Source organism: Sinocyclocheilus grahami, unplaced genomic scaffold (genome assembly GCF_001515645.1).
Source record: "Sinocyclocheilus grahami isolate Dianchi unplaced genomic scaffold, SAMN03320097.WGS_v1.1 scaffold242.1, whole genome shotgun sequence".
Taxonomy (NCBI): domain Eukaryota; kingdom Metazoa; phylum Chordata; class Actinopteri; order Cypriniformes; family Cyprinidae; genus Sinocyclocheilus; species Sinocyclocheilus grahami.
The window spans coordinates 114,958-142,479 of NW_015505421.1; the positions used below are offsets into that span (position 1 = coordinate 114,958).

The window sequence follows — 27,522 nt, forward strand, 5'->3', positions numbered from 1 at the left end:
TAGGTGACTTTGTTTCTTCAGTAGAACACAAACTGAGATTTTTAACTCAAACCGTTGCAGTCTGTCCTATAATGTCAGTGGATGGGAATGCAGCTCGTGATGATACATTGATGTGTAAAGACAAAAAACAATCGGTCTGTGCAAGAAACTGAACAGTATTTATATCTGTATGTTTATATCTGTATATCTGTATGTTATATATATATGTTTTTTACCTCTGATTTTCCCCGCAATGTCTGAACTGTCCTGAGCGCATCCTCCTCTCATTACCGCCACCTATCTCTCAAATGGACCATTGACACCCAATTGAGATTGTAGATAGAGTGTCAATGGTCCATTTGAGAGATAGGTGGCGGTAATGCACTTATAAGTCTGCGATCCGCCGTAAAGCAAGAAGAAGATGCCTCACGCGCCGGCTGAAGAAGAAGACGCGAAGGCGCTCAGGATGCACTCACGAAAGTTCAGACATTGCGGTGAAAATCAGAGGTAAAAAAACGAAATAAATATTGCTGTTTCTTGCACAGAAAGATCGTTTTGTGTCTTTACACATCAATGTATCGTCACGAGCCGCAGGGTTTAATTTGGTTTTGTTTGTGTATGTTTTTTTGACTCTCAAAGCCGTGATTCCCATCCACTGACATTATAGGACTGACAGACTGCAACGGTTTGAGTTAAAAATCTTTGTGTTCTACTGAAGAAACAAAGTCACCTACATCTTGGATGGCCTGGGGGTAAGCAGATAAACATCAAGTTTTCATTTTTGGGTGAACTATCCCTTTAACTGTAGACCTGTGAAACTGTATAATGTCACAGGATGCTCATGCATCATAAGTCCACTAGAGAGAGACATTAACAAAATGGTTTTAAGATGAACTTTGTTTTCTAGTGACATGTGGGCAGTAAACAGCCATCAAGAGTGGAAGTCCATCTTGACCTGTTATTCACCTCTTAAACACATACATAATAGAAATACTGTTAATGCACAAATCAATGCAACAGCGCAAGTATAATGCAGATATATAATTCCTCTTTATTTTCTGAATTTGAAGATTTTCTTATCATGTGGCTTTTCAAACTTCAAGGCTTAATGCACTAGAGCCTAATCTTTTTGCACCAATAGGATATAAATGAATGTTTTTATATTGTAGATATACATGCTTATGTAAAAAAAAAAAAAAAGACTGTTTGTTACCAATGGTAGGTTTAATTTGCACTGCTTTCCTAGTTATTGGGGAACACTGAATAAATGTTCCTGAAAGTTGTCATTTTGATTGGTTCAGATATTACAGGTTGCTTCCTTCATCATAGGACCTTAAACCTTTTCCACCTGTTAGTTTGAATGGCAGATTTTGTAATACACGCATATAAATTTGAACATGAATTGCCCACAAGTTGGCTTGTCGCCATTACCTGCAAAAGATATTGCAAACATTGCCACTGAGTATTCATATGGTGTGAATAATCCATGTATTTGTGTAAGAATTTTATTTGTCCAACTTGCTTTATCACTTATGTCCTTAAACATGCCTGATTGTTTTCAATTATTGCATTCTTGAGATTAGCGTCTCTGATATGTGCATTGATTGTAAATGTATTACAGTAGCAAATGAAGTGATTACAGCTCACAAAAATAAATGTTTATTTAAAGTTGCAGTGCGTACATTTTTTTTGGTTAAAAATTATCCAAAATCAATATTTGAGCAAGTACATAACCAGCCAGTGTTCTAAACTATCGCCTTCCTTTAGCCCAATTCACAACGGTTAGCTTATAATAATGTTTTCTAATTTGAGTGGTACAGGTAGGTTTTCGCAGGAAATTTGAGCATGGCACTGCGTCATTACGTCACGTCTGTAAACATAAAGAAGTTGTCCCAGCTACTAGGCTATCGCATGTGAGGATCCTGCAGGTGGCGGATCGTTTATAGCCTTTTCTCACCGCAGCCAGAATAATTAAATGTATCATTTTAATGGCGGATTGTAATATAAAGGATTATGTGTTTATGAAACACATGTGAATGAAATTAAATTATATTCCAGTTATAAATGTGCTTCTGATTACAGATAACCTGAGATTACAAAGATTTGTATTTTAAAGAAAACCAGTTCGAAGGGAGCATAATTTGCTTTTTGGGTTAAAATAATTTCTTACCGTTTTTCTGAATTGCTAAAACACATTTCTTGAAACCACCACTCATTTTCTCAAAACCTTAAACACAAATCCGAATACTCAAACTAAATTCACGAAACCTCTGACTCTTCCATCAAAATCAAACAATCACTGCAAAACCATTTCACTTGCACTCAAAATCAAACCGTGCTCTCAGATCACACACACACACACACACACGTCAATAAAACAAACACTACAGAGCATTCATTAGACACTACAGAGAAAAATGGAGAACACAGCATCCAGAACATTACAGAAAAAAGTATATCGTATTGAGTAATCAATTTTGCAATTCTGTAAAAAAAAAGTATAATCGCAACTAAGAATATATTGTATAGGCCTACATGTACTGCAAGAATAATATTGTGCTGAATATTGAATAGTACTGAATGTATATATTCAGCACATGGATACTGCAAAAATACTGCAGTCCAACTGCAAAGGCCAAAAAGGTCAAATAAAACTCTAAATGAATAGTATGTTATCTCAAAATCAAACCGTGCTCTCAGATCACACACACACACACACACACGTCAATAAAACAAACACTACAGAGCATTCATTAGACACTACAGAGAAAAATGGAGAACACAGCATCCAGAACATTACAGAAAAAAGTATATCGTATTGAGTAATCAATTTTGCAATTCTGTAAAAAAAAGTATAATCGCAACTAAGAATATATTGTATAGGCCTACATGTACTGCAAGAATAATATTGTGCTGAATATTGAATAGTACTGAATGTATATATTCAGCACATGGATACTGCAAAAATACTGCAGTCCAACTGCAAAGGCCAAAAAGGTCAAATAAAACTCTAAATGAATAGTGTTACTTACAGTACACTCAAATACTGTAAGTTGTGGAATTGTAAAACCAGGGTCAATGAGCGATTCATTCAGTCTCAGCATCATGTCTTTGTGCTTGAGTCCGGCCTGAAGACTTTGTCCACATCACAAGTAATGTAGTCTTTTTTGCTAGACAAAGAGAAAAAACCCTCTGGTCTGACAGATCCAGCATGAGATTTGCAAATAGAGCCTAACTGCCTGAACGTGTTTAAGGTTTAGCAGAAAGAGTGCTTTATTCGACAAATTGGTTTAAGTGAGAATTTGGTTCAGAGATTGGGGTTTAGTGTTTTAGCATTTCAGAAAAACTGCAATATGAAATTCGAAGAGTATGACAATTAGATTAGACTGTGCAGAAATGTAAATCTACATGCTAATAATACACACTATACTCAGTCACCAATGCTGATGTTGTTAACATTAATCATTTGAGAATAAAGTATAAGAATAATAATAATTTGAACGGTTTGATGTGATATGAGCTAACCGATCTTTAGATTTAATCACCATTGGTAGCGAGCTTGATGGTAATGCTTTTTTCCTCAGTTGGTCAGAACAAACGTGGCAGACTTGTTACTTGTTCTGATGGCAATATACGGTGAAAATTCTTATTTGGGTCATATTCCAAGACGTAGGCTAGAATCTGTGATTGCGAAGTACAGTAAATATCCACACCGGTGCGGTGACCGACTGCTACACATACTCTTCAGAACATTAGATTCATCCGCACTGGAGCCGTGCCGACTCACAACCCACGCAAGCTAGATAATTCCACACACAGCTGCAATTCCAGGTTTTCAAACAGAGATGGCGACAAAGAGGCAAAACTTACGGACTGCAGCTTTAACTTTATATGGCCCACTCACCACCATAAAAGAATTTGATGTCACATCCCTCTGTGATTTTACGTCTTAATGTAGCTAGATAGCAAATGTTAATATGGTCGTAACCTGTGTGATAAAGCTGGAAAAAAAATTTGATAGATGATTCTGGAAAAATACAGGCATTAGGGCAATCAAAACTGCATGCATGAATCAACTGTAAAAATAAATCCCATGTTTATTGCATTAAAAATACTGCATATTTTAAATACACTTCCTCAGTGCTTTGATCGATCCTCCAATCAGCCAGCTTTGTCCCTGCAGCAGCGTTTACAATCACAATCTGAAGTCTCTTGATACTGATATAAGACATTACTTTACAGTAAAGACTTTACAGAGAACATGCGTGTTTGTGTCCAATGCTAATGTCTGTACTGAGACCAGCTGATGTTAAATGGAATGTAATACACCAGACAGAATTTACGGAGAATTTTCAGCTCTAGAAACAGAGTTCTGAAATTCAGTTTTGGTGCGATTGTATTATAACAATCATTGAGGAGATGTTGTGTGGCAAAGTAATTAGGCACCAAAGAGATTCTGTAGGAAAAGTTCAGGTCATCTACAGGCAGGCAAATTGAGCATGCATACAGCATCTCAGAGAAAGAAATCAGGACTCCTCAAGGCATCATCTTGTCATATCCTATTTCCATGCGTTGAACAAAGCATCTGAATCACAAAAGGAACTTTATATCAACGTTTAAAAGTTCTTATTTGTTGTCCACTCTTAAAAAGTTTTTCAGAATTATAACATCCTTTCGTCTTTATTGGAGTCTGTAATTTCACCGATGGCCCAGTAAGCCTCAAGATGAGTTGTAAGCTGAAGTTCTGATCCAGATGCAGAGCAACAGAGGTCTGTACAGGAGTTAATGTACACCCTGCAGAATCAAGTCCTCACTCATGGTCAGTGCAAATAGAATTGTGCAAGTTTACATCACGTAGTGTCCCACAGTGGGTCCAAATTGCAAAAATGTTTCGTTTCCCATTAAAAATAAGAAGCCATAAAAGTCCTTAAAATACATTTACATGAGAAGGAAAACTGCATGAGTCAGAGTATAGATCTTAATTTTTATATATATATATATATATAGGGTATATGCTATATACCCTAAATATTCAGAATATATGATCTAAAAACAAGTCTAAATATGTTGTGCAGTTTTTCTTCTCAAATTTATCTTGTTTTAAGGGGACAGATTTTTTACTATTAAACAAAACAAAATACTGAAAAAAACTGTAGTCCAGAAATTTACAGTTTCCTTCCTGACTATATTTGGTGAGGAGCGTGGGGTTTCCTAGGGTATTGCTGTCTCCGTAAAGGCGGACGAGGAGCAGGTCTGTACATAGAAATAAGATTTTTTTATCAGGTTACACTTTTTCCATAAACAATATTTTATTCACTTGCTTGTTGCATAATATTGCGGGGGGGGGGGAAAGCATCAGTCCTTTCACCTGGCAGGAGCAGCAGCTGACGCAGGGTTACGCGAGTAAGATGATGAAGATGCGGCAGGTCCTGGATGTCCCAGCAGTGGGGGTGGAAGAGGGTGGGATGAAGGATCCACAGGCAGTGGTTTCTTGGGAACAGGAGGTTTGGGGGGAACGGGGTTCTGAAACAGGATGAAGTGATTCAGAAGTGTCAGTTTTTTTTTTTTTTGACAAACTTTTTTTATCTTACAAGTTTAATTTGCAATACATTGTAGTTCAAAATAAAAGCAAAAGGATTGCACTGAGAGAAATAGATACTCTCAGATGTATCAGAACAAGAGCTGATTAGTGTTGTTAATAGAGGGTTACACTTTACACGCCTGTGGCAATACCTGTCGTGTAGAGAGGACAGGGTCAGGAGGGAGAGGCTTGCTTGGTGCAGCCGGTCGTGCTCCTGTGGGCTGGACGTACAGTTGCAGATGCAGCCATGTGACAGAGAAAAGCAAGCGCTGGGTGAGACGCTTACTGTGCCATTTTACTCCAAACCCCTGGGAATCACTCTATTCCACCATGATTTCCCCTTGATCATAAAATTAATTTTTCTGAGACCAGACTGCATCATAGGCCATGCACTGCACAATTGATTCCTCTTATTCATCCATGCAAGAGGCTGGTCAAATAACCCTGTTTTACCTTGCAGAGAGACTGGGAGAGATAAAAAACATGCAAAATATGCACACTGTTGCTTTGATATCACCTACTCTCACATAATGATTAGTACACAAAGTATTTCTGCATAACACATAATAGTTTTTACAAACCAGTTATTATTAATAGTGATGTTCTCCACCCCTTTAACAGGTCAAATTTTATTGTGGAAAGTGATAATACGTCTAGTGGTTAAATGAGCACAAATGTTGTCTTTTTTATTTCTTTGATGTTCAACGTTTCAATTAAGCTTCACACAAAGTGACAAAGTGTTTAAAATACACATGAATAACTGAAGTCATGAAGTCACTGCTTCTAGTGTTGGTGTACACATAGGCAATCACTTTTTTATACAAGAGTTTTTAAATGTTTACATTTTTAAATCTTTGTTTATATATTTTAAACGTATTAAATAATTATTTTAATGAAATTTAAATGTAATTTTAAAATGTATTGTAAATTTTTTTTTATTTTATTAATTAAATTTTGTACTAAATTAAATACTTTTTTTTTACTAATATTTTATTTAAATGTATTCAATCATTTAATTTAATTTCCATCCATCCTTTTCCCAAACCAGGGTTGTGAGTTAATTATATTTTTGCTCTTTCATACATTAATAAAAATCACTACATGTGATTGCATATGTTGTCTGCTAATGAATATTGGTTTACTAATCTAATTAAACATAAGCATTCAAGGAAACTGAACTTAACCTATAACTGGAAGTGCACATTATGATGAATTAGATGTCGATAAAGCTTTTTATATAAGGCGATATTATCGAAAATATTCCAGATTACATATGACCTCTTGCTCTCCCCCAGTCTGATCTCACAGGGCACTGGGATCTCAACACACTCCATTCACTCCAGAGAACCATCAGTCCATCCACATGCACCAAACCACCATCATCATCATCTAACTGTTAAACCCAATTGACGGGGACCCAAGCACACCTCCACATGCAAAACCACACAGAAACACGGACCACAACTAGGAACACAGAGGGAGTTTCAAAAGGTAGAAACTTTGGGCCAAGACAAAATAACCAGTGTTGGGGAAAGTTACTTGTAAAAGTAATGCATTACAATATTGCGTTACTCCATAAAAAAGTAACTAATTACGTTACTTAGTTACTTTTTATGGAAAGCAATGCGTCACGTTACTTTTGAGTTACTTTTTAAATCTGGACAGGGCTTGCTTGTTTGTTTTTAAAATAAAAAAAGTTATATTTTTGGCAAATATAAAAGCCTTTTCACACCAAAAGTGAAATGAATAAGCCTCAGGCTGAAGGGAAAGTAAATTTATGTCCGTACAGTAGAATGCAGAAGAAGATTTCAACACACTTCAGCAATAAAAAAAAGACACAAATGTTTGTCTAGAGTAATTTTTGCTTATTAGTACGGTTGAACTGGATCATCGAAGGTCAGAAGCAAAAACATTGGTTAACAGAATGTGATTAAATACATAAAGGATATTTGTGTTGTTTAACATTTAATTATTGCAGGTTTGCGTCATATTCTGAGTTGCATTATTTTTATTCATTTTGAGGAATACGGAATCTGTTTTTTTTTTTGTTAGTGAGATGAATTAATGCATATTCATATTTATTTTAGAACTACAGTAACATCTTCTGATTTCTCTCAACACGGGGACAAGAGAGCTGTCAATCAATAAATTGAAGGAAAAAAAAGTAACTTGCGTTACTTATTTGAAAAAGTAACTCAGATATTCTCTTGTAAATTAAAAAGTAATGCGTTACTTTACTAGTTACTTGAAAAAAACGAATCTGATTACGTAACTCGCGTTACTTGTAATGCGTTACCCCCAACACTGAAAACAGACACAGTCAAACATGGCAGCTAGCAGCAAATGCTCCCTCTACCTTGCACTGCATCTTGCTCTCTGAGGGGATGGGGTCAGGAGGTAGGGGTTTGGTGGGAGGGGCGGGCCAATGCCCTGCCAACTGAAGAACCAAAAAGAGCAATAAAAACGGTATTGTATGTGGTTGACACACACCGCTACGTCTACCAGAACACCTCTAAATACATCTCTGTTCCTCACAAGCTTTGTGAGCAGCAATATGACATTTACCTGAGCGGGTTTAATGACAGGATCAGGTGGAAGAGGTTTAGTTGGAGCAGCAGGCCTGTTTTGGACCTAACAATAAGACAAAAGTGTTGCGAAGGGGGTAGTAGAGAAGCAGTGCATGCATGTTACAATAAGGAAAGTTATCTGTTTTAAGCAAGGCAGTAAGCCAAGAATAATTGGCTGACATTGTTATGACAGCAGCACAAGGAGACTCTGTCAGACATTTTTGAAATATGTGTTGAAACAATAATTCATGCGGGAAAGATTCGACAGAGGAGCAATGTACTTGTTACATACAGAGAACAAAGCATTTGGCCTCTAATTTTACTGCATCTAGCACATTTTTTGTCATTTTTCTGTGGATCGATGATAGAGTCAACCAGACCAATTTTGTTATCCAGGTGAAAGGGCAGGACTATGATTATAACCCAAACAATGTGTATCAGCCTCAGTAGCTTTAATTTACCTTTCAACAGACATCTACCACCAGGATTTTGCCTCAGTCCTAGTTACTGATAAAGAAAATAAATAATCTACCACAAAGAACTACACGATACATTCTAGGGTTGGATCGTTACCAGAATGTTCGCTTTGATACGATACCAGATTCTGTTATCTCAGTATTGATATTATATCTGTACCTTTGGCAACAATTAAACAGCCTAGTGAAACTGATGAAATGAGACTAGGGCTGTCAATAGATTCATATATAAAATATGATTAAAAATTTTTACTTATTTTACTAGTTTATTGGTCAAATATTTTGTAGTTTAGTTCCTTTTTGAAGAATTTGTTTTTGGGTTCATTCATTTATTTGCTATTATTTCCTTTTTTGTAATAGATAAATGACAGAATTCAAACTACTGTTCAAAAGTTTGGGGTCAGTAAGATTTTTTTCAAATAAATGATTACATTTATTCAGTGATTATCAAAATTGATCAAAAGTGGCAGTAAAGACTTTTAAAATGTTACAAAGATTTCTTTTTTTAAATAATCTTGCTCTCTGAGGGGATGGGGTCAGGAGGTAGGGGTTTGGTGGGAGGGGCGGGCCAATGCCCTGCCAACTGAAGAACCAAAAAGAGCAATAAAAACGGTATTGTATGTGGTTGACACACACCGCTACGTCTACCAGAACACCTCTAAATACATCTCTGTTCCTCACAAGCTTTGTGAGCAGCAATATGACATTTACCTGAGCGGGTTTAATGACAGGATCAGGTGGAAGAGGTTTAGTTGGAGCAGCAGGCCTGTTTTGGACCTAACAATAAGACAAAAGTGTTGCGAAGGGGGTAGTAGAGAAGCAGTGCATGCATGTTACAATAAGGAAAGTTATCTGTTTTAAGCAAGGCAGTAAGCCAAGAATAATTGGCTGACATTGTTATGACAGCAGCACAAGGAGACTCTGTCAGACATTTTTGAAATATGTGTTGAAACAATAATTCATGCGGGAAAGATTCGACAGAGGAGCAATGTACTTGTTACATACAGAGAACAAAGCATTTGGCCTCTAATTTTACTGCATCTAGCACATTTTTTGTCATTTTTCTGTGGATCGATGATAGAGTCAACCAGACCAATTTTGTTATCCAGGTGAAAGGGCAGGACTATGATTATAACCCAAACAATGTGTATCAGCCTCAGTAGCTTTAATTTACCTTTCAACAGACATCTACCACCAGGATTTTGCCTCAGTCCTAGTTACTGATAAAGAAAATAAATAATCTACCACAAAGAACTACACGATACATTCTAGGGTTGGATCGTTACCAGAATGTTCGCTTTGATACGATACCAGATTCTGTTATCTCAGTATTGATATTATATCTGTACCTTTGGCAACAATTAAACAGCCTAGTGAAACTGATGAAATGAGACTAGGGCTGTCAATAGATTCATATATAAAATATGATTAAAAATTTTTACTTATTTTACTAGTTTATTGGTCAAATATTTTGTAGTTTAGTTCCTTTTTGAAGAATTTGTTTTTGGGTTCATTCATTTATTTGCTATTATTTCCTTTTTTGTAATAGATAAATGACAGAATTCAAACTACTGTTCAAAAGTTTGGGGTCAGTAAGATTTTTTTCAAATAAATGATTACATTTATTCAGTGATTATCAAAATTGATCAAAAGTGGCAGTAAAGACTTTTAAAATGTTACAAAAGATTTCTTTTTTAAATCAATGCTGTTATTTTCAACTTTTAAGTCAAGTTTTATGCAGCTGTTTTCAACACTGATAATAATAAGACCTGATTATTGTAACAAAACTATAAATACAATTTCACTATAGTACCATTTTTAGATCAAATAAAAGCAAACTTTGTGAGCCTAAGACACTTCTTTCAAAAACAAGAAAGAAACTGGACATGGTGACCTCCCTGTGAGCTCATTTCTGTATTTCTGTGCAGACTCGACACTGTGTCGATAACCCGACACTGCATTCTAGAAGATCATGCTCCAGTAATAGCATCACTGAATGGGCCAGATGCTCAGGAGCAGCAGTGTATTTCTGTAGAGCAGATTTACTGTACCTTGCTGATAGCCTGGGTGAGAGGGATGTCGCTCTGTTGGGGCCACTGATACCTGAGCGGTTGCACCTGATCTCCATTTCGAGCATTTGCAAGCTCCACAGCAGGAGTCCTGCGGGTAAATGACAATTTCTTCACAATATTGCACTCAAACTAATCTTACATGTTGATGAGAATTATTTGTTGCTGGTCAATGTTACATACATTTATACCAATACTATCACAGGGAATTCAATGTTTCAGAACAACAGGCATCTCATTATCTAAATCTACTTCACATACACAAGTGTAATAGGGAACTGGAAAACTGTGTGAAAAAGACATCTAGCAAGGAGACACTTAATATTTAAGACTAAATAAACATTTTTCTTATCCAACCAGACCTCTGGTGTTTTAAAGAAATTTAAGAAACTCTGACGTATGCTGGAAGTTCTACAATGCACATAACTAGAGAGGAGCTTGTCAATGACAGCCAATGCTAAGCCAATTTTTATGATTTACATTTTTATTTCATTGTCATTCAAAGCACCTGCTGGTAAGAGACAAATGTTCAGCTACAGAAGTATAGTGACTGCTACAACTATGGCTTGTTTTGCACCACAAACTGAAGCTCCACATTCCCAGATACCTCCGGTTTTCCTCTTTCACACAGTATTCAATATAGGCCACTGAGACCCCACTGCACCATGGGTAAAACACAGTAAAATAATATAATTAATGATTTATAATATGATCTGTGATGAAGGATCTTATCTTTTATCTAACATTAACACCTAAGGTTGTAATTTCTCTCTGGCTGTTGTATTTTCATGATGTGTGTTTTTTTTACAGTATGTTTGTTCTCTACCATGCTGACTTAAGTGAGATTATTTAATTGCAATGGTGGCCTGATCATCTAGTTTAAAACACATGTGCCAAACTTTTAGAAATGTACTTTTTTATTCATGTCTGTTTAATTTATTTATTTATTTTTACTTTTATACCATTTTCAAGAAACGTTTCAATTTAATGTGGTGTAACCATCAAGTAAAAAGTTAAATTGTCTTTGAATACAATTTCAAATATTAATAAGCAGTTTATTTATTAATTAAAATAATTTATGAATTATTTCTACATAATAAAAGATTATGCCAAACTACTAAATAAGGTTTTTCTTTTTCATTCTTTTTCCCTTTATTATGTTGTCAGGACTGTTGTCTCACCAGGACTTTTATGATTTATCTTTGCCCAAATTAATTTTAATTCAGAAATTAAAAACATGCTCATCATATTTTAAGTCATTGCAAACTTAAATTGCATTTTATTTGTATTTTTAAATAAATTATTTATTAAATCTCATGTTATTTGTCCCTCGATGAGTCATTGCTGCTTTAAGTAAAGTGAGATAAATTGCTTTAATAAAGTACGTCATCTCTTAACCCCTGTGTCATTGTGTCTTTTTCTCAGTCTTACCGGCTCTGTCGGCTCTTGTTGAAGGGGGTGTGGCCGAGGTACACAAGGCCTCGTCGACAGCGGGGGAAACGGAGTGCGACAAACAGAAGTGAGACCGGTAACACAAACAGGAAAATGACCAGCAGAGCCACCTGCGCAGGATCTGAATCTGTATACAGACAAAACCAGGCTAAACACTACCACGCCAGTGTAATCAATGTGATGATGCATCACTGAGCCAAAATTTCTAAAGTTACATGTGAATCAGTTTGTGTGTGGTACCTTTAGGCTCTCGTGCAGGGCCGCTGTCCACACTGCCTCCGGTTCCAGAGTATCTGCAGTCAGGAGCAGCCCAGCCTTCATCACAGTGACAGTTCTTATTACTGTTACACACCTACACAAACAAAGAAAACAGAGAAAAATACTTGAATTGCAAATCTTAATAATGTTCATAATAATAATGTTTATAATTCTCTGAAGTTGCAGTGTCCGCTCCATCCCTCCCCCCTCCTCACCCCATGGCCATTGCACTTCCTGCGGCATTCCTCAACCCCAAACATGGATACGTCCCGGCACTGTTGGTCTACACATGCCTGAGAATAGAATGTAACAATAAATTTAATAAATTTCAAGTACGTTTTTAAAAAGCACTTTTTTCTCCAGGACTATAAATAAATGTATATATAATTTTTAATATTGTAAAATATTACTCTTTAAAATAACTATTTTAATATATGTTAAAATATAATTTCCTCCTGTGATGGCAAATCTGAATTTTCAGCAGCCGTTACTTCATTCTTCAATGTCACATGATCCTTTAAAATGTATTCTAATATGCTGATTTGGTGCTCAAGAAACATTTCTTATTATTATCAATGTTGAAAACAGATGCTGCTTAATATTTTTGTGGAAACTATGTTTTAGGATTCTTTGATGGATAAAAAAAATTCCTAACCCAAACGGTAGTGTGTATCCACATTTTTCCTGCCACCATGATGCATTCTAACTTCCTTTTGGATGCTCTCGTGTTCCGGTCTCCATAAAAATCCATGTTAAAACAGGTTAAAAAGATTGACTTTTTCAATATGACTAAATATAAAAATGTGCACAGGGTTAAGCTGTTCTGTTGTTGGCTGCCACAGTAACAGCAAGGAATTCCTGTACAGTACTTGTTTTGCGCACCAGGAAATCTGTGTGTCCGCGCTGTATGCCTCGCATAAACGATGACAAGAGAAAATGAGCATGGAATGCAGCACTTAAGTTCAAATACTGTGTGAAATACAGTTAAAATAATGTGTCCTCTTATCATTTTGTGGACAAAATCCGGGAGCTGTATGTAGGATATGTGCGCTCATGTGTTTTCAGTGCAGCTAACCTCCAGCTGCTTCATGTCATCTACCCATTCATTAAAACAGGGGTCACCAAACTCGGTCCTCGAGGGCCGGTGTCCTGCAGAGTCCAGGTGCAACCCTAATCAAACACACCTGAACCAGCAAATCAAGGTCCTACTAGGAATACTAGAACCTTTCAGGCAGGTGTGTTGAGGCAAGTTGGAGCTAAACTCTGCAGGACACCGGCCCTTCAGGACTGAGTTTGGTGACCCCTGCATTAAAAGATGGCAGGTGAGTTACTGCAAAAAAGGGTCATTGCAACACTGTAAGGTGATGAATCTATGGCGCCATGTGATTTTTAAAACCATTTTCATAGGTTTAATGTTATATTATTAGCTCAGAAAATACGTTAATTTGACTAGAAACACCAGAGACCGGAAATGTAAAGCATTGTTCCAGTATGAGTCGGGCGAGACTTCCACATTCAGGAAAAAGGTGGATAATCATATAAAATATACCTACATTTAAATAAATAAAAAAATCTAATTTATATATACAGTAAAAATTAATAGCTACAATGGCTAGATGGTAGGAAAATCTCTAATGGAATTTACTAATGACTGCATGATTAATTACACTAAATGTACTGTAAAATTAACGTTTTTAATAATTAACAATCCGAAAAAGTACACATTTTATGGACACTCACCTTGTTGGGCCCACAGGCTGTCCCCTGTGATACCATGGCTGGGTCAGAAACATCATCACCCAGATTAAAATAGGCGCCCCGGCAGGTAAAGTCACTCTGGTTCAGTTTGACTGTTGTGGTCAGAATCTCAGCGTTGGAGCCCAGCAGAGGACGTTCATTTCCACCCTGACATTGGATCCTACCACAGTGCACATCTCTAAGCAAAACAGAGCACATTTAAAACAAAGATTACAATCATATTTCCATAAGATCAAATGTAACTGGATGTAAACAAAATTACAACACAGTTTTAGCACATTTTGTCGTAATTATGCTTCCACAGTATATGCAAATAAATCACAAAACAGGCAGTTGGATAATAAACATTTTAGGAAACGATCATGATTATGTGAGTGCTTGAAAATCATCAGATTCCAGGCTACATGTCCTCACCCTTTCAAACAGGGGATGTAGGAACCGTTGGACATCTGGCCACAGTTTCCGTACTTATTGCCCTGCTTATTCACAGAGGAAAAGCAGATAGGTGGAGCATGGGTGGAGTCTTAGAGGGGTGGAGAGAACAGAGAATCAACCATGATAAATCTAGACTCTAGGTGAGAATCCTTAGATTCATCATTGTGGAGCATGTGACACTCACTCTGTCCCCAGAGCATTTGGCACTGCTCGTCCAGACTGGCACACACGCCGCTGTAGCAGAAGGAGGACCCATCCTTGCATGACTCTCCGTTCTGCAGAAACGCATTAGGAGGACAGTAAGGCGAAGTGCCAGTGCAGTACTCTGGCAAATCGCACTCTCCCAACGGCTCCCGACACACCGACCCAGCCACACGCAGCTGCAGGGAAACAGATGGAGGAGATGCGGTGAGACAGCGCGGCATTAGCAGTGCATGTCTAAGTGTGTAATCATATGCACCTTTACAAACCTTGCAGTTCTCACAGCAGATGCCATCAGAAGAGCACTGGGCCCCACGAACCAGTTTACACGTGCTGGCATTGCAGCAAGGATCATTACATTCCTGAACACACACACAGACAGGAAGCAGATTACAGAGGTGAAGAGCGTATTACTACTTTTATTTGTTTTACAATCCTGTAGTCTGATATGTTCAGACAGAGAGTTTGCCATCAAATTCTTAATAGCCCTGATGATTGGGGGTGAGAATTGTTTGTAATCTTGCGATTCTCGATTTTTAATGGAATTTCCAACTACTACATTTTCTCATAGCAGATAAAAACTGCATTGTTGAGAGGGAAAAAAAATAGATAAGTCACATCTGTGTAAATTTTATTACATTCAGAAATAAATGTAAAATACTGCTTCATAAAATAATATGTTTACAAACATTATAAAAACTATATAACTATATAAAACTATATAACTACATCTTAGTTTGTTTCCCTCACTCCATAACAATCCTTTAAAGTCAACAGTATTTAGAACAGAACAGGAATTAAACATTTAAAACAAACTTAAATTATAGTACCATTATAAACAACATTTATTACAACCACAAATCTTAAGCAAATGTATTTAAAGTGAATGATGATAAAGAAAAATGTCACATATTCTCGGAGAATACAGTACTTTGTTTGTTCTGTCTTTTTTTCATTTCTGGATGGCGGTGTTCAACGTGAGTCTCAGTTTTTTTTTTAAATGTGCGCGTCAGTTTTGTCAGTAAACTCACTGCATAATAAATTCTGCGCAGCTCTCGCAGTTGACTTCCACCTTTTTTGTTCCGACAACATTACATTATTAAATAATATTTAGGAAATCAATTTTTGAAACTTGTACATCGTTTCAAATTGTTAGAAGATAGAATCACGATTCATACGTTAATACATTTTTACCCCACCTCTACTGATGATTTTTCATTTGTGTCTGTAATGTTTGCTGTCAGGAATAGTTCAACCCCCCAAAAAGAGAAGATTCTGTCATTTTTTACACATCTTCATGTTATTGCAAACCTGTATTTCTTTCTTTCCTCTGTAAAACAATAAAAATTCAATATGTGACCTGTGCTGGCAAAATGAGTCGCAATGAGCACATTTTCAAAAAGGAGTTATTTTTATGTTCACTATCTCCATTAAACAAAACCATTCAAAATGATGCATGATTTGCTGGAATTGACCAAAAAAAATGACTGAGCTACACCTGTTTGAAGCCGATAAAGTCAGCAAAGTCAATTTTGAGAAAAATCTAGTTAAAGTTTTCTGAAAGTTCCAAAGCAAAATCACCTAGCAACATTGCATCTTTTCTTCCACTTCTTTTCTTAATAATAACTATATTAATAATCACAATATAAAATTTTTTTGTTTTATCTTTACCAAATAGGCTAATCAAATGTAAAAATCCCTTTAGTGTGTTCATTACAAATAAACTGATTGTTAAAACTACAAAAGCAGTTAAATCAAGACAGCAGCGAGTGATTCTCTCTTTTCTTTTCTTTTTAGATAACATTAATGAGGCAGACGGCCTATACTATATTAAGACCTACTGTAATGCACAGATCTAATATCATGTTACAAATCAGATGTTTTTCCCCCACAGTTAACCAATACTCGCTAAGACCCATATTTTGAAATACTGTAATTCTGTGTATCGGGATCGCACGCTGTCTGAGAGATGCACTTTTATGTGCACACTTCGAGATGAGTCATTCAGCATGATCATTTTGTTTACATCAGCATGTGTTTGAACATCACATTTCACTGGTTCAGACTCATGCCCTCGAGAATTCGCTCTGAATATTCACAAATACCAAACTTGTGCTGAGGGGAAGCACCAGTTGTCAAGAAGCGATCAGAGAAAAAGGTAGACCTCTCAGAAAACATACATACACATAAAGATAATTTTAGATGTTTAATTACTATTTGGAGCATTGGGATCGCTAGACGAGGGCTTAATTAACTAATTTTTGTGAAAACCTCAAATTCGGCCATAATTGATCATTTTTCACTTTGTTTTGCCTGTAGCACAAAATTAACCTATGCACATTTCCACTTATTTTGCCAGCACGGGTCACATATATTTTGTTTCACATAAGAAAGCAAGTCACACAGGTTTGGAAAAACAGGTGAGCAAATGATGACAAATGAATTATCCAATTAAGAAGTTGTCACATTCACTTGAAATGTCATTTTTGTCAGGAACCAACAGGCAGAAGGCATTTTCTTACATCCAGCAGGCCGCAGTCACACTCCTCTCCTTTCTCTACATACAGGTTTCCGCAGCGCGGACCTCCCAGAAGACTCTCCGGCTGAGGCACGTTAAACAGACACATTCCACCACCGTGCAGTAGACTGAGAGAGAGATCCCGTTCACTGCAGCTGCTGAAGAGCTGACCAGGCATAAACCTGCACAAGGTAGCATTTACTGCATACCACACGATTTGTCACTAGCACAATATTATCAGATAGTCACAAACACTCACCCAGTGGAGGGCTCCATGATGCAGCCCCCAAGCCGAGGCTCGTTCTGGCACTGACAGCTCCTGTCGGCTGTATCGTGACTCATTCCCAGGTTGTGACCCAACTCGTGTGCCACCGTTGATGCTATACCTAACACACTCACCAGGTGATCCTACGGTACAGGAAACACAGGTTAATACTAAAACAAGACTTTTTAGTGCATAAAGACCAAGATTAAATGAAAGATTTCTCTCACCACATTCACTCCTCCTGACCGATCCTTTGAGCACATGGAGGACTGAGATGCCATGCCAACTGTTGTCCCATCAAATGATTCACCCCTAACACATAAAAGCAAATAATGATTTACCATAACTGTTCAAATCTGATCAACTGGTGCCTATATTTTTCACAATGCATCTGGTCCTACATGATGAGCTGTGCGTTGTCATGCCGTAGCCGTGCTAGAAGCTCCCTGATCCTCCAATCCAGGAAGCGGTTTAGAGTTTCAGTGGGATTTTTATCCACTTTAATTTTGTCCTGGTCACTCCAGATCTCCAAACCCACCAGAGCTACACGTACATTCAGTGGCCGGTAGAACTGGGACAGAGGGCCAGACAGAGATTTAGACAGAAACCTAGACTCACAATCTTACCGACCACAAAATTTTGATCAGTAGTGTACTTGCCCATTTAGAAATAAAACTTACCCAGTCTACTTGGTTTGCCACATCCAACATGCGGTAAATTATGGTTTTATTATTCTTCTGATAATTCAGATACTGTGAGGAAGAAACAGAAAAAGAACGGATTCAAAACTGAAACCATAAATATTCAGATATATAGACTGTAAAGCAATTAAGAGTAGATGTGATGCAGTACATGTACCAGTAGAGGGCGTAAGTGTCTCACAGCTCTGTGTGTGTGTGTGTGTACTGTAGGTGTGAGAGTCAGAGATGGAAATACCTCTACTCTCTTACCTCTTTATGATCAGCCACCAGCACCAGCTCAATATATTTGGTCTCTGAGAGAATGTCTCTCTTACTCTGTCACATAACAGCAGAAAAAAATCATGAGAAAAAACAAACAAATACACATACCTATAAATACACTATGCACAGACAGCATGCTCACCCTGTGTGTGTGTGGGATGATCTGAATGGGAGGAATAGAGGTATGTGACACTCCACAGTCTCTAGACTCCGATGTTTGTGAATCTGTAGGGTAGATCACGTGCATCCATCCTTCTTCCATTTCTCCGCTCCCTTCCTCTTCTTTATCATGCTTTTCTTCCTCAGGATGCAGCTCAAAGCTCAGTGTGGCGTTAATGACTATCACTCCCCTGCAGAGAGAAAAAGAAGTGTCATTACTGACACCTTAACTAACACAGACTGAACATCATGTTAACACATAGCACTCATTGATAATCTGTTAAGAAATACAGACTCCTTTCTCATATTTCACTAGTGTTAATTTTGTCAGCCATTTTAATTTAGTCTTAGTCTTTTAAATTAGTCTTAGTCCTATTTCATACTTGTCCTACTTTTTAGTTTTTATCATATTTATTCAACCTTATTCAAACCTGTTTTTGTTTAGTCAAGTTTTAGTCAAGTGTCATTACTGACACCTTAACTAACACAGACTGAACATCATGTTAACACATAGCACTCATTGATAATCTGTTAAGAAATACAGACTCCTTTCTCATATTTCACTAGTGTTAATTTTGTCAGCCATTTTAATTTAGTCTTAGTCTTTTAAATTAGTCTTAGTCCTATTTCATACTTAGTCCTACTTTTTAGTTTTTATCATATTTATTCAACCTTGTCCTGTTTTTGTTTAAATGATTAAATGTCCGAGCATTTTAGTCTAGTTTTAGTCAATGAAATCTTAGTCACATTTTTTGTCATGCTGGGGGTGGTTAAACTGATCAAAATAAATTTCTCAAAATTATAATCGTAATGATTGCTTTAAATGTATTTTTGCATTTCAGGTATTGCACTTTCACCAATAAGCACAATTAATAGAATGTCTACTCATACACATGGTTTATTTTACCTCACCTATTGTATTAATTTATTATAGGATATTTATTATATAAATTAATATCAAAGACTTATGCACTCTCTCTTTCTACATTATGTAAATAAAATAAAAAACACACACACACACATAAATCTAAACAGTCAAAAATAGACAGGATATTGGGTCCTCAGAACCAAAGGCCAGTGGCTTCTGAGAATTTTTCTATAAAAATAAAAAAATCAGTTGAGCCCAATTAGATATGAATATTAAAAGATAAGATCAGATGATTTATCAAGGTATTATTATTATTATTTTTTACATTTAGATAAATATGTAAGGCAGAAGGCCATGTGACAGAAAATATACTGTATGGGGTTCAGAATTTTCCTCTTGAAGTCTGGACCATTTTTATATTTTGCTTAAAACAAACAATCAAAACACTCATCATGCGCAGAAAACAAAGTTAACTAGTCATTTCAAAGTTTATTTTGTCTTTCCTTGCCATCTACAAATAATTTCCCCAATTTTAACTATCATATGTTTATTTTAAAATGCATTTAACATACTGATTAATAATGCTAAATGCAGATGAAAAAAAAGTCTTGTCACAAACCTGGTTTGAACAGTCAGAATCATTTGATAGGTAAAAATATATTACGTTTTCTGCAGTGTTTTAGCAAAAGTATCAATCTATTTTGCTGCTCACTGTGTTTCTGCTTCTATTTTTAAAATAACCACGTCATCTGTAGCTCTTAATGGTGCTTTAGCATCTTTATAGAGAAGCAACGCACACAGGAAGGGCTTGAATGAAACCCGTTTGGGTCTAGATAAAGAAAAATATTAAAGGATATAACGCTGAAAGATCATTACAATAAACGACCCTGAGTGCTTGTGGTGTGAACCGCTCCGTTGTTTTAAAGTGCTGCTCACTTAAAGGGGTCATATGATGCTGCTAAAAAGAACATTATTTGGTGTATTTGGTGTAATGCAATGTGTTTATGCAGTTTAAGGTTCAAAAAACTTTGGTGGAAATATTTTCCACATACTGTACATTATTGTTTCTCCTCTATGCCCCGCCTTTCTGAAACGCGTCGATTTTTACAAAGCTCATCGGTCTGAAAAGCGAGGTGTGCTCTGATTGGCCAGCTATCCAGTGCGTTGTGATTGGCCGAATACCTCAAGCGTGTGACAGAAATGTAACTTACGCCCCTTAACATACTGTGATGCCGTGTGTGCGACGAGCGCCTGTGCGCCGGTGATGTGCGTGCACCTGTGATGCGCGACGAGACAAAACCAGTAAAACCCATTATAAACGAGGCATTTGTTGCATCCAGTGGGGACATAATTACTGATTATAATGACTTATACGGTCTTTTTACACGTTGCGTTGCGTATCGCGCCGCGTAAATATAAAACCATGTCTGCATTTGTGATCGGAGAAACGACAAACAACAAGCACTACTCTACACTGCTCAAAACATGCATTTGAATCATCAGTGGCAAATTCTTTAAATATAAAAACTTACTTACAGTCTGTGAGTCATGAAGCACCAGACTGTATGCCAGACAAAATGCCAGACAAAATGCGCTGCACACATCGGAATATTTGGGTTGAAATGTTCTGGAACAGTGTTGTAAATACAACTTAACCACTGATTTCTAGTTGTGTCCTCCTTTGGAAGGCCAAACAAAGTAGTTTCGCTTTCACAACGAAACACACAGCGTCTCCACAACATGGCAGCAGCGGCAACAATACTGCAGCCTTCTTTCTTTGCGTGAACATTTGGGCAGCGTTATGCAAATCTTCCCACATAGTGACATAGGTATGTGGGGGCGTGTTAGAACGAACCGTTTTAGGTAGGCGTGGTTGACTCTTAACTTTTATAAAGAATATCTCTTTGGATTTGAGACTTTAGTCTTTGCAACTTTACAGATCTTCTTTATGCACCAAGAGCTTGTAACACTCCAAAGAGAAAGGAAAAATTGAAATCGCATCATATGACCCCTTTAAGTGAAGTCACTGTGACTGAAGTGCTGCTGTTGCCATTTTGTCTCACGGTCCGATTGGAACCAAGCCAAGGTCTGGACCTGGACCGAATATGCCTGCACTACACGATTATTGCCCCGATTTTCCGTCCGTTTTACAGTCTGGAGAAGTTGACGCTAGTTGGCGAAAGTCAGAGCCAGTCTGCAGATTTGAGTTCACAGATTCCATAGAAAATCACATATAGTGTATGATGGTCACAGGCTCTGATTTTGTAGCTTCAGATTTGATTCAACTGACTTTAAATGGAAAGGTTACATTTATTCTCTCTATTTTTCTGAAAGTCCAAGCGAGCTAGTCGAAACTCTCTCTTTCTTTACAGGCAATCCTGAATTTGTAGATGTGAAGAACAAAACGTGATCATCACACAGTAACAAGCACACACTTAATCTGATGAAATGCTAATGCCACATTAAAGTGAAGATGAAACATTACTGAGCAGAGAAGAATAAACAATAAAAAAATAAATAAATCATGAGAAGTGATAGTAAAATTGGAGCCAGTTTGGAAACTTTGCTGAAACCACATTTTTAGGAGACTTCCAAGCATGTAGTAGGTGAAGGTCAAGTTCACTCTCGAGAAAGAACTGGACATAACCCAAATAGGCTGAGTAAAAATATTGATTTTGTGAATATTCATGAATAGATTCATATAGATTTTTTATTCTATGGTAGTATTCCTGTACTGCTTTTCAGCGGTAATGCACCCTACTAAATCTACAGCCCCGGCAAGAGTCACATTTTAACCCAAGTTTCACCTAAAATAAAGGTAGAAAACTTCCATATTGTCCACGTGGCTGTGTGCAACATAGAGTGTTGACCCACAGTCCAAATTAAAAACAAATGACTTTTATAAGCAGGTTCATTTTATTGAATCAAAAACATACAGAGCAACCACGTTACCCAATTCACGAACAAATGACTTGTTTGAGTTGGCCTTTTTAATGAATCAATTAAAATCGCTCACAAACTCATTTTATTAAAAAGCAATTGAACTAGATTCAGTTTAGTCTTGTAATTCTTTTTATTTTAGATTGCAATGTACCAAGTTAAAGAGTTCTATACTAATTTATAGTAATAACTGAGAATTTCTTTCATATGTAAGCAAAATATTACACATTATAGACTGAAATAAACAAAAGACTCAGAATCCAATTCAATCGTGAATTTGTGAATTGAGAGTTGTGAATCTGAATTCAATTCAGGACATCAGCACATGTGTATTGATAGCCGGTCCTAATCCCAATATTTATGTTTCTTTTTTAAATCTAACTTTATTTGTTATTATTACAGTAACCTTATTACATTGATGTTAACTACACTCTTAAAAATAAAGGTGCTTCACAATGCCATAGAAGAACCTTTTTGTCTAAATGGTTCCATAAAGAACCTTTAACATCTGAAGAACCTTTCTGTTTCACTAAAGGTTCTTTGTGGCGAAAGAAGGTTCTTCAGATTATAAAAAGGTAAGAAAGAGATGGTTCTTTAAAGAACCTTTGACTGAATGGTTCTTTGTGGAACCAAAAATGGTTCTTCTATGGCATCGCTTGAAGAACCTTTTGAAGAACTTTTATTTTTAAGAGTGTAACATTAAATTGCTGTTGGCAAGTATTTAAAGGCTGCATCACCTACAACATTTTACAGCTTAAAACAATACATAAACAGCTGTTTGGTTAATGGTTACTGTCTGAATTACCAAGGTGATGTAAGCCGGAAAGGACAGCTGTTTCAGAGGCAAAACTTTTCCTTACATAACATGAATGCACAAAATAACCAGTAGTCTGAATTAGGAATGTAAATAGGGTCAGTTTTGATTTCATGTCTCAAGTACGAGACGGTTATGCTGAAATCCTGGATGGATGTCAGACCTCTTACTGCTCTCTCAGATCTCATCCAGTTTTTTGCGAAAGCTTTAAATGTTCTTAAAGATATTGTGGAGCTGCTGAAAAGGTTCATCAAAAGGTCACGAGACTGACATCCCAAGAGCATCACTCTCTAAACCACATCTGCTGTCATTTACCATGCTGAACAACACACCCACACAAACACTTTCTCCCAAGATCGAACCTCTGGGCTGTTCACAAAAACTGAAGCCCACATTCAACCATCAGATACTGCTCCAGCATTGTTCAGATTTCCTACAAAACCACAGGCATCTATTTGTAGGCTATACGTTTATTGCTATGGTTCTGGTGAGCGCCTTTCCTATGAACTCCTGGGAACAGACTGCAGTTCACTGGGAATGGGTGGATCGCTTGTCTCTGAACAACCAGGGCCTAGTCAAACTAGTGACTGAGGCAAAGATGAAAATGAGGGTTTGTATGCGTGTACTTTTCAGATAGACATCCCAAGCATATGTACTACACAGTGTGCCACCAATGAAACTGGAAGGTTTTCTTTTACTTTTGGTCTTTGTTTGTTCTCAAGCGTGTGAGACAAAGACACTCAGTAAAAGGAGGAGTTTGGAGGTGGAGGCAGAGCAGAGATCTTTATTCAGGCATCAATGCCCAAAACTCCAAACTTTTACAAAATGCCTGCCAATTCCATCCTCAGTGTCCCAGAGTCCATTCCTTCACACCCGACTAATTTTTCGCTTTCATTTCTTTGACTGTAAAACATTCCACAATCTTTCTTTTTATTTCCTTTGCCTTCTGCTCTGTCCTCTCTCTTTTTCTCCCCCTCTTTATAAGCCTCTCTTTTTTAGTCTGAGGTAATGTCCCTGAGCACACGCTGTATGCAGCGCGATGACCTCAGCAGCTGATGAATGCTGGGTGGGGTACTTTTACTGAGGGTAGCTGAGGGTGACGAAGAAAAAGAGCGTAAGAGAAGGGGAGGATGAGAACTGCACCAGAATGCATGGTTTGCCTGTGCCTTAACCATGGCCCATATGATACCTTCTTGGTTCATACAGTCGGATGTGGAGTATTTAAAGACATGTGGTTGAGTAAATGGGTGATTCATAAGTGTTGGTGATTCGCTAAAAAAAAGAACTGACTCATAAGTGTCACACTAGTATATTTTGATTTCCTTAAAGGGCTCACAAAAGTAATTCGCTCAAGAAATGTTTTTCACTGGTAGCAATGTATGTTTTGCAAAGTGCATGGAAACATCATCCGAGTGTCCCGTCCACGTGAATCTGGTACCTAACCCTAGTAGCCACTATATTTAATTGTGGTTGAAGTAAATAATAAAACTCCACATGTTAAACTCTATTAGGGTGCCATAAGAGATTTCTTATGGAATGACACTCAGAAAATATCCTTATTACATGACAGAACATTACATGTCTGTGCTCTGTAAATACATTTGTTTGGCCAATAAGAACGCTTTGAGGCACTGTGTGTCAATCATTTTGAAGGCTGCCCACAGAGTTCACCCAAAAATGAAAACTCTGTCATCATTAACTAACCCTCATGTTGTTTCAAACCTGCATTACATTCTTTCTTCTATTGTTTGCCATTGACATCCACTGTATGGACAAAAAAGACAAATAAAGCTTTAGAATGACATGAGGTTGAGTAAACGATGATCGAATTTTCATTTTTGGGTGAACTATCCCTTTAAGCTGTATAAGCAATTTTTAATTTTTAATTTGAGATGAACACTCTCTCTAATTGCCATATTAATATAATTTGTTCCAGTTAGTGGGTGGTGGATGGCTTGAGGACAACTGTTTATAATCAACAGATTCACTGATACACACACACCCAAGTCATCACCCGCCTTTCCTCTCCATGGCAAAACAGGCTAAAAACAGACCATAGTTGTCTGATTCAACCAGGCACAGAGGGGCTGCTTTACTGTGCATGACAAAATAAATGAGTCAGCGTGTAACCTAAGGAGCATTGCATATCGCACTGTTAAGAGAAGTGACAAAGAAAAGAAAAGAAAAATTAAGAGACAGTAAATGAGTAATTAAAGCTTAAGTGAGGGAGGTGGGTTTGGTGTCCGTATCTGTCCTGTCCTGGAGGTGTGTGTTGACATATTCAGCTGGAAACTTCCTGACATAAAGTATGATCAGAGAGGAGAGGAACTAGAGGCAACATTAAGGGGACGGACACTTCCTGTGCAGCTGAGAGCAACTCTGAAGTCATGTCCTGCTAAATTCCCCCATTGCACACACACACACTTTTATTCCTAGTTCCAGTAACGAGGAATGTTATCCACATAGGCATGAAATGTTAGTCAATTTAACATGCTGTTTTAATGATTCATTATTTCTGTTATTAGATGGTGCAAAAACTCACCTGTAAAACATCACTCAGGCTTCTCCTAAGTCCATCAACAACAGCAAACGGCCTTGTCTTCGCCAGAGGCAGTTCTCTTCTATGACTTGTGACTGTAGGAGATTTAGAAAAATTATATATATATATATATATAAGCATCTTCTGATATAATTTGTAACACATTTACAAAATAATATAAATATATATTTATGATGCCTAAAAAGTTTCTTGAGAATTTCTGTAGATTTATATATATATATATATATACACACATACATGTATAGACTAGGATAAATCCAAATAAATTATGGCTTCCTACTATGAACCACGTGGCATTTCAAATATCTTGTCACTGGAGAAATAGGTTCAAGGTCATTTTAAGGGATTTTTATCTCCGGTCTAGTGAGAGATGGTGCTCAATCAGGTGGGATTTGTGGTTCTATGGCAGTGGAGGAAGGACAAACAGAATTTTTACATTCAACACTATAAGTGCATTCATGCTTTGTTGCTGGAGTTAGAAACATGAGGGGCTCTTTCTCAGTGGTTTACAAATCAAGCAGAGTGAACTTTGCTAACGGGTTGATCTTCAGCAAAGATGTTCTGAGCTAATAATATCCTGACTATTCATCAGACGTCTGTGGAAAACCTTTTCAGAATAAGCACTGCGCGAATGAACCAGCACGTCATGATGTTCTGGGGTTTGACTATGACCTGATGACTAAATCTTGTGGGCCATAAACACATGCTCTTCATGCAAACCTTTTTTTCTTTGGATTTTGAGGGGAAAGTGTGGGCATGTGCTTCATCAGATTCACCCTGACATTCTCCTGTAATTTAAACATCCAGATTTGCATTTTTTGGTTGAATAGTGTTTGTTGAGCTCTTACCTCTTCGGTTGAAGTATTCTCTGGAGTATCGGCCTGACAGGGCAAAGTGTGGAGGAATGGGACCCAACAGCTCAATGACGTGAGCTATGTGATCTGGAAAACAATACAACACATTTCTGGACTAAGGAAACTCTTCCTTTAATGGTAATCATTGCATAATTTAAAGCCTATATATATATATGTTTCTGAAAGATATATATTAATGTTTCTGAAAGTCTCTTACACTCACCAAAGAGGTGTTCATTTGACCAAAAATACAGTAAAAACTAATAATGTGAAATATTTTTATAATTTAAAATCACTGCTTCTATTGTTATATTATGCTGAATTCATTTATCAAAATAAATAAATAAACGTTTTACTGATCCCAAACTTCTGAACGGCCAGCTCTGGGGAAAAAAGTATTTGAAAATGAGAAGAAAAAAAACTAAGGTACAAGTACTTAAATTATGTTAAGCAGCTGTCACTGTTTAGAAGTATAAAATAATCCCTTTGAAGTTTTTTATCATGCCAATAACTATATCCTGGGAGGAAGACCAAGAGAACTGACCTTCATCTCGAGTGTAGTCCTCTCCTGAGTGAGGCTCAAACAGATAGTCTCCAGTCACCAACTCAAACGCCTGTGAAGACATCATATTACTGCTCTCTCACATGACGCACAAGCAGGAAGCTCAAATCTACATATGAACATTCTGACCATTTTTTCAGTGTATTTATGGAAAAGAAGATGTTAGATCAACACTGAATGAGTTCGTACCATACACGCAGTGCTCCATATGTCAGCGGGGGGTCCGTACTCGGCTCCGATCAGC

General features: G+C 37.1%; 1 protein-coding gene and 1 long non-coding RNA gene across 2 annotated transcripts; both read right to left on the reverse strand.

Annotated features, from left to right (window-relative positions):
• Window positions 1–4,053: 4,053 nt before the first annotated feature.
• LOC107598005 (disintegrin and metalloproteinase domain-containing protein 12-like) lies at window positions 4,054–18,986 on the reverse strand. Its single transcript, XM_016289245.1, has 21 exons — window positions 18,976–18,986; window positions 18,664–18,871; window positions 18,510–18,575; window positions 18,240–18,311; window positions 17,961–18,130; window positions 17,787–17,871; window positions 17,554–17,702; window positions 17,299–17,476; window positions 15,046–15,138; window positions 14,760–14,955; window positions 14,555–14,663; window positions 14,123–14,318; window positions 12,598–12,675; window positions 12,365–12,476; window positions 12,104–12,251; window positions 11,280–11,330; window positions 10,655–10,763; window positions 9,315–9,380; window positions 5,713–5,781; window positions 5,348–5,502; window positions 4,054–5,232 (listed from the first exon to the last, which is right to left on the reverse strand). Exons 1-21 carry the CDS (start codon window positions 18,984–18,986, stop codon window positions 5,163–5,165), a joined length of 2,391 nt encoding a protein of 796 aa, XP_016144731.1. The 3' UTR covers window positions 4,054–5,162.
• A 7,721-nt stretch (window positions 18,987–26,707) lies between these two features.
• On the reverse strand, window positions 26,708–27,520 carry LOC107597965 (uncharacterized). Its single transcript, XR_001610509.1, has 3 exons — window positions 27,468–27,520; window positions 27,261–27,330; window positions 26,708–26,803 (listed from the first exon to the last, which is right to left on the reverse strand). It is a non-coding gene; the product is annotated as an uncharacterized lncRNA (long non-coding RNA).
• Between the last annotated feature and the right edge of the window lie 2 nt (window positions 27,521–27,522).